This window comes from Amborella trichopoda, chromosome 2 (genome assembly GCF_054954075.1).
Source record: "Amborella trichopoda isolate Santa Cruz 75 chromosome 2, AtrichopodaSantaCruz75HAP2 v2.0, whole genome shotgun sequence".
Taxonomy (NCBI): domain Eukaryota; kingdom Viridiplantae; phylum Streptophyta; class Magnoliopsida; order Amborellales; family Amborellaceae; genus Amborella; species Amborella trichopoda.
The window spans coordinates 14,668,866-14,679,090 of NC_142337.1; the positions used below are offsets into that span (position 1 = coordinate 14,668,866).

A 10,225-nucleotide genomic window follows, 5' to 3' on the forward strand; every position below is an offset into this window, starting at 1 on the left:
AATGCTCCCCCATAGGAAATTCCTCATAAGTCCTTCCAAGCACTTCACAATCTGTTTGGGCATACGAAAAAGAGACATAAATCACATTGGTTAGTTGGACAAAGTGGATTTAATTAAAGTATATCTACCTCCCAATTAAATCCAACTTTTTATGAAAACTTTTTAAAACCGGATTCCATATTGGAATCCATTGTAGAAATACCCAAATACTTGCAAGTTAGTCTTTCAACACCACATCCCAAAAAATTAATCGACCTCTCAACAATTATTTCTTGGCATCCAATTCCAATCAAATTTGTCTTGCTAAAATTGACTTTGACGCCAGTTACTAACTCATCACACTTTAGAAATATCCCTGATTTTTTTATCTCCTCCTTACATGGATCACAAAAGGTGATTGTGTCATTCGCATATTGCATATGAGATACTACTAATCTTCATTCCTAAGATGATTCCCTTACTAACTGTTGTCGTAAACATCACGCTAAAACTTTCAGCAACCAGTATATATAAAAAAAGTGAAAGTGGGTCACCTTGTCCCTAAAGAAGTAAGTAGCTTTACCATTGACCCATACAGAGAAGTGGATAGAAGTTAAGCATCATTGGATCCACAATCTTCATCTCGATCTAAAACCTATCCCTCCCATAATAAAATATTCTCTAGATCTAGGAGAATCCTAAAAAACCCTATACTAGAATCCTAATTTTAATCTTCTCAAATTTTCTACAAAAAATTCTCTAAAAGTTTATTAATTCAAAACCCTAGGAACAAGACCTTCTAGGATCCCAAAACCCTTCCAAACCCCTTCTTCAATATTCTACAACGTATTAAGAACCCGTCTTGATATGTGCCCCAACTCTAGGTTCCTCGGATAAGTATCTCCTCCTCTCTTTGTTTAGAAATTTATTTTCTGTTTTAATTTATTTCATAGATCTAACTTTTTCAGTGTGTGCACAAATCCGAGCAGATCTTATCCAAGGTCTCGTCAGATTTGGCACGTAAAAATCTTCTATCTTATTTTGCCAGTGAATTGTCATTTAAGAGAACATAATGCCTTACAAAGGGGGTTTAAAGACTCGAAACATACCAATGTTCTATTAATACTCATACACATGTTGGTATCTAGCGTATCCAAGTGTTAATAATATGTTGGAAGAGCAATTCTGGCACATTCATATAAGGACAGTTTCTATGCGGCCAGCGTGCATATTGTTGAAATGTGGACTTGGTAATAAATATATTTTTCAAATATAATTTGATACTAATTTTTAGAGAATATACGATTTTTAATATGAAGATCATGGATATGAAAAAAAAAGAAAAAAAAGAAATAGTAATTATATTAAGAAAACATTTGGACCGTTAATTACAATTGTTTTTAGATGGACCACCTATTTGCATCCATTTTTAAAATGGATGTTTTATACCTGTGGACCGCATATTGTAGAAATGCAATCTAGCCTGCATGAAACAATTTTCCTTCATATAATACATATGGCCAACCAAATACTTTGCTCTCTATCCCAAAGTGTGCAATGTCACAGTTCGAAACTCTATACAGGAGTTCACTTTCCTAGAGGTCATGAGTTCAAAACCCAGCGGGCATTGCTGTATTTATATATTTTTTAATACAATAATTAAAATATATTTTCACATAATCCTAAGTTTTTTTACACCAAAATTACATGTTATGATAAAATTTAGAGGTCGCCTTAATTGGATTGTTTAAAGTTGTAACCTTATAAATAGAAACCGCACCCAAGAAAAAATTATCCAAAAGCTCACTATTAAAGTAACGGTGGATTTACCCATCTCACACTACAACATTTTCTTAAAAGCAAGGGTTTATATAAAAGGAAAAATTATAAAATTACATGTTAAGATAAAATTTAGAGGTGCGTCTTAATTGGATTGTTTGAAGTTGTAACCTTATAGGTAGAACCACCCAAAAAAGAATTATCCAAAAGTCCACTATTAAAGTAACAGTCGATTTATCCATCGCACACTACACATTTTCTTAAAAGGGTTTATATAAAGGAAAAATTATATAAGATGCAACCTTATAATATAGAACTATGGATGCACCTCAAAAATCCACCGAAAAATGTAATTTTAATGTTAAAAAACCCTTTGATTGATCATCTCAACATGAAGATGTATGACCATGAAAAATAAAAAGATTGAAAAACCCTTTGATTGATCATCTCGACATGAAGATGTATGACAATGAAAAATAAAAAGATTTTAAGTTTCAAAAATAGCACACTTTACAACATATCATTTACGCCGTTCATTTTCAAGATTTTCATACGTAAAAAGTTGATTTAAACCTTGAAATTAGTATGCATCTCATAAACATGGTTGTTTTGATATAAAAAAAAACATCTAATTAATCACCTGGACACCAAGGTGTATGTATGGACATGAAGAAACAAAAGACTAAGACCCAAAAATGCTACATTTTGCAACACATTTTCTCAACCGTCCAATTTTAATACCTCCATGTTTATAGACCTAGTTGCATGGAACCATTCTTGGAGTTTGAAATTTAAAATTGAGATGGAAAATAGATTCCCCCACCATCACAATAATTATCAACACCAAAATCATCTTATGACGGTTTGGAGGTAGGCCTCAACTTGATTGTTTAAGATTGCAACCTGATGCAAACCTAAAATATACATAATCAGCCTCACACCAAAGCCCAGTAGTCGTTTGAACTGGTACAAAATATAACCGCATAAAACCATAAGTTTCAATTTGGCAGTAATTGGCATCGCCTAACCATGACCGTAGGGAATACAGTTGACCACAGGACCTCCAATTCTTCTCACGTAACGAGGAAATAATACTGTTTGAGAATAAACTACTCGCGGAAAACCATTTTTCATCTCTAGGATCCATAACCACATTTATATTTCTTCTCTAGACCCAAACAAATTATGGTTGTGCATCAAGATGGGGCATGAGAATCAAGCACATGCCATAGAATTATTTCAATCAATTGTTATCACCGCAGAGTTTCCCTCCTGAATTTGGAAAAAAAAAGACACACAGAAAAGGCTGCCGCTCAAAATTATTCAGAGGAAAAAAAGGGGAAAAGCAACCAAAATTACACCTCTCCAATCAATGGTAGGCGAATAGTGCATGTAAAGAAAAAACAAAGCACAGAATCGATCTAAAAAAGTTACTGTATGCCTTTTCATCACCATCACGAGAACGGGGTAGCTGGTGCAAAAGACTAATTAGCCCCCACCTCCAGATCCGTACTTCTTGCCAAGAACAACCACCTGCAGCTTGTCGTAACCTGCTAGCACACCAGCACCTGCCACAGCACGGAGGATGTTGGCACCGGCACCCTTGAAGAGCGACTTGGCACCCTCATTCTTTAAAATCTGATTAAAGCAATCCAAAGAGCTCTTGTACTTGACTGCTTCACCAGAGGTCATCATCATCCTTCTACGGACTGTGTCAATAGGGTAGGATGCGAGCCCAGCACCGATTGTGATACCCCAACCCAAAAGGAAACTTGCCAAGAAACTGTCCTGTAACCGCATCATAGATAGGTATGGAACCAGATGTAAGCTTCTTTTCTTTAGTATAATTAAACCAGCTAAAGCACGATGAACATATGAGACAATAGCCAGTAAATAGACAATCTACAACACGCAGAAAGAGACGATCAACAGGAAATACCAGGTTAGGCCTTAAAGGCCTGAACAACCCAACTTTATGTGTGTGAGAGAGAGAAGGGTACAGGGATGAGGAATGGAGAGGAAGATATGGGAGGTGGGATGTCTAGAAAAGCAGATGCCGCTAGATGCAAGTGGGTAGAGAGCGAGAGAGAGATGCCTCTGATTGCATGTCTGAGGAGGAGAGCAGGGAGTGAGAATGGTTACCCATTCTACCAACAATAATCCCTATCCGATGGAAAAATGGACAGCCCATTCACAGGACCATTCCTCTAAACATGTAAATAGAATGAAATGAAGCTGCAATCTAGGCTCGGCACAAACATGGTACTGACCTGCAAATTCCCAGTAAGTACGACAGGCTTGAGAGAATCATACATCCCAAAGTAGAGACCTCGGTACACAATGATACCAACACATGAGATGTTGAAACCACGGTAGAGACCAGCAACACCATCTGATTTGAGGGTCTTCTTGTATACATCGACCAGGCCATTGAATTGCCTCTCCCCACCCTTCTTTGCAGCCTTAGCATCATTTGCCAAACGGGTACGAGCATAATCCAAAGAATAGACAAAGAGGAGTGATGAGGCACCGGCAGCTCCACCAGAAGCCAAGTTGCCCGCAAACCATTTCCAGTAGCCATCTCTGTCTTTTTTAAAGTTGAAGAGTCTCTTGAAGTAATCCTTGAAGGCAAAGTTCAAAGCCTGCTTATTGAAATAGAATTAGTCACCTTGAATTTTTATGTCCAAACTAATGATAAATAATGATGCAATTTTGAACCCAGTAATGTAACATACTATACTACAATCCAATGAACCAAAGAAAACCCACTGTCCACAGCATCATCATCATCAGTCCATCTTAGATGAACAATATTGATGAGGAAATAGCAGAAGGTCACCCTCCTTGGGATCATGTCCTCTTCTGGCCCACTCCCCATCATCCACCACCTCTTAGTGATGATCCAATGTACTATGGTTTTCACATTATCCATTTGATTATTGTATAGCATCTAGTGAAGCAACAAACATCGGCAATTGTGGTAATTATGGTTCTGGAGTCAAGCAGGGTATTAAAACCAAAGAGGAATGTCACCATCAAAAGAAGCACAAATATGAAGCTCCCAAAGAGAGGAGAAAATGCACAAATACAGGACCGAGATTAATCAACAAAAACAATGCACAGATAAATAAACACGAGCGCACACAGATCCTCCAACAAGAGAAGATAAAGTCAACAAAAACAAAACCGTTGATGGAGAAGAAAAAGCTCGTGGATAGAGACCAACTCACACAGAAGAAAATGCGAATAAACAAAAGAAACCGCCATAGAGAAGTATCACACCTGGGTAGGGAAGTAACGGATGACATTTGCAGTATTTCCTCTCCACAGAGCAAGGAAACCCTCTTCCTTGATTGTTCGGCCAAAGCAGTCTCCGATACCCTTGTAAGGCTCTGAGAGCCTACCAGCCTTAATCATCTCATCCTGGTTTTGGATCAAAAGCTTCACACGCTCAATGGGAGCAGCAGCTGTCTTGGACACAGCAGCAGAGACTCCCCCCATTAAGAAATCAATAACGAATCCTTTTGCACCTTTCTCGGAGGGAGCTTGGACCAAGACAGGCGAGATAGGGGCAGCCATTGATAGGCTCTGGCCACCTCGGCAAGCCTCCAAGAACGAGTTTTGCAGTGTCGTATTGCCATATACAGCTGGCAATGGATTTGTATCATGAACAATGGCCATGCGATGGATGCTGCCGCAGTTTGGGGCTTGCATCTTTGGGGATAGTCTTGAGTAGAGGTAAGATTGCCCAAAAACTGTCTGGGCGATGGATGGATGGCGACAGTGGTCAGCCATGTTTTAAAACTCTGGAGACCTGATTAAATGTATTCAATGTTACGGTTGATATGTGTTGATACTGTGGTGAACCATGAACATGCAAAAAATAATAATAATAACATTTAACTAGGATATAGATGCAGTCACTATTACAGTTGACAAAATATGGTGACAAAATATGGTGATAGCATTAACCATCAACATGCAGACTAAAATAATCTCATGAGCACCAAGTGACAGGTAAAGTCTATTCCTCTACATGAAATGGGACTCAGGTACAGATACTTTACTAGTTTGGAGACAGTTCGGTAGTACATTGTGTGTGTATATATGATATATATATACATATATATATGTATGTAGCCATCTGGTATAAAGATAAGCATCACATTTTCCAATTGCACAGTACTCGCAGACTTACATCATTTAGAAAGCAGACAGAAATCCTTAATCAGGTGTGTTATTACAATTACTTACCCAAAAAAATGGTGTTATTAGAATTGCCTACATATAAAAGTATTTCCCTCAAGGAATGAGTAACAGCATCTACAAGCTCATTGCTAAATGAAAAGCTTTAAAATCACTTCATTTTTTTTCTTTTTTTGATGATGTTCACCAAAAATCACTTAATTTTCAAATCTAGTAACTTGTCAGTGTAGGATACACATCAAAGCACTCGCTCCCTAGGGATTTGATGTGTAGCCCTCGAGCAAAGCCCCAGCAAATTTTGTCCTTAGCGCAACGAACTAGAAAGTGACTGAAGAATGCTTTGATGTGTAGCTAAGTCTTGTCATTGCCCAAGTAGGAGAGGGCTTTAGGGCAATAGCAAAAAGCCCCTATTGTTGAGGGTTTTGACATTGTTACTAAAAGGCAAGTTGAACTCTTCATTCTAACAGTAGTCAGAACAAAGCCAAAGAGAAGCAACAAATTGTGAGTTCAGCCGTTCATTAGATCATAATATATATATATAGAGAGAGATTCTTTACCCAGATTTTCCAGGCAAACAGGCCTGTAATATAGTAAGAATTATAGTGGACATATCGAAATAACAAGAAAACTCAAATAAGAATGCCTTTGACTTACTTTTATGCTCAATCTTCAATGTTTGAGATGCTTCCCAATCTCAAAAGCTCTCTAATAACCCTCAAATGAGGGTCCATAAACAACAATAACAATATTTGGTTTCAATTTTGGAAGCGTCGAATTTGAAGTTTCTCTCCAACCAAATTCTAAATTTGATGATAACTTTTGTGTTTTTTTAGCAATGTTATCAAATTTGCTTCGCTTGACACCGAAGCTTTTGGATTTTGGGCATAAACCGAAGAGAAGCGAAGCCGGGTGCTGCCGCCTTGGATATGATTCGGGCCTTCTTCGGGTCTGCTTCAGCCAGTAAAGAAATAGCTATATAAAAGTATTTTTTATTTTTTCATTTTTTATTTTTTACATTCTTTGTATATATTTTATACATAAATATATGATTTATTTTTATTAAATTAAAAAAAGTTCGAAGTCTTCCTCCAATCAGCCAAAGCACCGAATTGCTTCATTTTTCTCACCAAACCAAGGAAGACTCCAAAGCGAATCTGACAACATTGTTTTTTAGTCTTTTAAGGTTGATATGGGATTATGGACATAGAAAAAACCCCCACTTTACCCTTATTGGGGGCAGGGAATGATGGAAAATGCCCCTCGCCAAGAGGACATTTCCACCCTTGGGCATACATAGTACCTGGGGGGTCTCCTAGGGCTAGGCTCAGGGTTCCTGGCCAAGCACAGCCTTGGCAATGTGCCTAGGCCCACCTTTAAACATTGATTTTGATGTTGAATCATCCTAAGCTTTGATATTGTAACTAGATTCATGAGAGCCCTAGGAATTGGGTCAAGTACCAATCTGACCAAACAACAGGACCCAACATCAATTAACAACATAAAATCTAGGAAAATTATGAAAAATATCCCTTTTTTCAAAAAATATCAAAAAAAAAAACTCATTTTTTTAAAAAATCTTGTTCATACCCTTTTTTACAGTTCATCTATTATTGCCTAAAATACACTTATCATCACAGTCCCTTTCTTTGCACTAAAACATGATGATTGTAAAGTTATAAAGAATCATGGTTGTACTAGAACCACGATGGCCTTTTAAGATATAGTAAGCGTCACAGTTTTCTCTCTCTAGCAATAACCTCTCTACCCTAACAATAACCATCAGGGTTCTTTTAGAATTCTGATGGTTTAAGTTAACTTAAAAACTTCCCACCTTCACAGTTCTAAACCATTACAGTTCTGCTAGGACCGTGATGGTTCCCATAAGTTAAACACCATCATGGTTCTATTAGAACAGTGATGTTTTATAACTTAAAAGCCCATATGGTTAAAGTTATTATATCTTAAAGGGCCTTCATAGTTCTAGTAGAAATGTGATGACTTCACAACCATCATACTTTAGCACAAAGAAAGAGACCATGACGACCTTCAAGCCCTAATAGAATCGATTTGGCTATTTTGGGCAATAAAAGATTAACAGCAAAAAAAGCTGGGTATAAATAAGGTTTTCAAAAAAATAGGTTTTCTTTTTAATTATTTGAAGAAAGAGATAATTCAGATAATTTCCCTAAGATCTAATCTGACTTTTGACATTTAAGAACATTCAGTAACACAAAAAGAGCATCACAGCTCGAGCTATGCCCAAATCTCACAAAAATTTAAACCAGCAAGATCCCGCAACAGCTCCAAAGGAAAATATACGCAAACAAATAAATAATTTTAAAAAAAAAACAGACAGAATATTGATCCCAACACAAATAAATAACATGGATTGAAACTGATTTGAACACACATCCCTCTCTGATGTATCGCTTTTCAAGGGGCCCTCTTACATTTCTCTATGCAGTTACTCGCCAGTTCCACGTTTTAACCAAATGCATACAACAAACCACAGTCAACATGAATTGGACAGGCCCCCCATACAAGTAGCACTATGTTGCTGTCTCTATTGGTTTTGCAACATTTTCCCTGCAAATTCTGGTCTGACCAATTTCCCACCTTCATCTTACAAAATCCTATAAGTCTTCTTTCATATTCATGGTTTACAAATTAAAAAACAGTCATATTTTACTTATGGCAGTTCAATATTGGACCAACAAATTAATATTTCATCAGATGACAGATTAATGCAATGCCAATTGAAAAACATATATTACTAGTGCAATATCTCAACACAATACCTATCACAAAGCAAAGCACCATTGCAGTTCAAGCAAATAGAGAAGCAACAATCAAATTGCATAACATATCCATTCAAGAAACTATTAATTTTCTTCAATACCATTCTAGTTAAGCAGTAACTATTTCAATCCCTTGCTTTTATGTATACCACTGCAGTCCATTTTAAAATAGTACACCAAGACTCAAAAAAAATTAATGACATGCAACCAACAAAAAGAGTAAAAAATAACAAAATCAGACATTATATATTCTACCATGTGTATGCCACACTAGTAGGGGCTTGTGAGACCCACCCATTGTATTAGTTTGTTTATGGATTAGAAACGCTAAGGATCTAGTGCTTGTGGTGTATAATACTTACACTGAAAGGTGAAAAAGAAGATAATCAGAATCAGATACAACATGTTCCCAAAATGTAATACAAGAACAGAGTTCACGAATACCATAAAAAAAAAGCTGTAAGACATTAATCTAGCAGAACATTAAGTAAAAGTCGATACATGTCCGCAGAGTCATATTGTACAGAAACAACTAAATAAATAAATAAATTAAATCAGCAGATCTGAAGGCACATAACAAGATCTAAAGATATCCGAACCTAAAAAATAGCATATCGAACAGGCAAACACATACTAAACTATTGATTCATGGGTAACATTCAATAGAACAGATAAAATCATGAAAAAAAAAGAAAAACCAAAGGTTATATGAATACATGGCCTGGCTAGGCCCTGCATATGAAACCATGAAAGCAGAAAGACCAAGACCTAAAAGGAGAATCATAGCCTACAGATCTGATGCAAAAAAATAGAACGAAACAATAATCAGGTGGACAATATCAAAATTCACATCAAGCACAGCTAGCCACACAGAACAAACTACGAAATGCAAGCGATAATCAGATTTCCTATAAAACTGTAAAACTGAAACGGACACGACTATGGAAATGCAGTCCAAAAATTACATTTCGGATCTTAATCGGACCAAAACGAAAAGAAAAACGACATCATAAAAGACAACCATAAGCTATAGAATTGCAGATCAGAAACTCTTAACCTAAATCCGAAGTAAAAAACCTGAGATGAGGGAAGATCTACCAAATAATGAATCAGAAAATGGAGAAAGACAAAAACATTCTCACATAGGGCATACAGAGATCGGAGAAACCCTAGGGTTTTCACCTTGTGGAAGTCCGATTGAAGATGACGGAGGAAGAGAGATCACTCTAAAGGGCATCCATAGGACAACGCAAAATGCGCAGAGCCAATACAACTGACTTTATAGTCGCAGGGCGGACTCCACAGCTTCCCTAAAACTGCGTTAAATTATTTGGTTTGAAATCCGACACCTTACAACTGGGCCGTTGAGGCTGGGGAGGAGAGGACAGGATTGGTTCCAAATTTTCCGTAAATGCCTCGTAATATTATTTATATATCGGTTCTATTCCTAGTCGTTAAAAAAG

At 36.9% G+C, this 10,225-nt stretch overlaps 1 protein-coding gene across 5 annotated transcripts; it reads right to left on the reverse strand.

The window, feature by feature from the left end:
- Positions 1 to 2,947: 2,947 nt before the first annotated feature.
- On the reverse strand, positions 2,948 to 10,013 carry LOC18445032 (ADP/ATP translocase 1, mitochondrial). Of its 5 annotated transcripts, none has more exons than XM_006855180.4 (4): positions 9,945 to 10,013; positions 5,041 to 5,572; positions 4,029 to 4,400; positions 2,948 to 3,546 (listed from the first exon to the last, which is right to left on the reverse strand). In XM_006855180.4, exons 2-4 carry the CDS (start codon positions 5,551 to 5,553, stop codon positions 3,247 to 3,249), a joined length of 1,185 nt encoding a protein of 394 aa, XP_006855242.1. In that variant the 5' UTR covers positions 5,554 to 5,572; positions 9,945 to 10,013; the 3' UTR covers positions 2,948 to 3,246. The 5 variants fall into 5 exon arrangements, with proteins under 5 accessions (XP_006855242.1, XP_088714274.1, XP_020529677.1 ...); XM_088858148.1 differs by having other exon boundaries at positions 9,916 to 10,013; XM_020674018.2 differs by having other exon boundaries at positions 9,905 to 10,013.
- Between the last annotated feature and the right edge of the window lie 212 nt (positions 10,014 to 10,225).

Excerpts from the sequence above, each read along its gene's own strand:
- LOC18445032 (XM_006855180.4), bottom strand. The coding sequence starts at position 5,553 with ATGGCTGACCACTGTCGCCATCCATCCATCGCCCAGACAGTTTTTGGG. Across the intron at positions 4,401-5,040 it reads TCCGTTACTTCCCTACCCAG|GCTTTGAACTTTGCCTTCAA; the intron begins GTGTGATACTTC and ends TTCAATAAGCAG. Across the intron at positions 3,547-4,028 it reads TACTTACTGGGAATTTGCAG|GACAGTTTCTTGGCAAGTTT; the intron begins GTCAGTACCATG and ends ATGCGGTTACAG.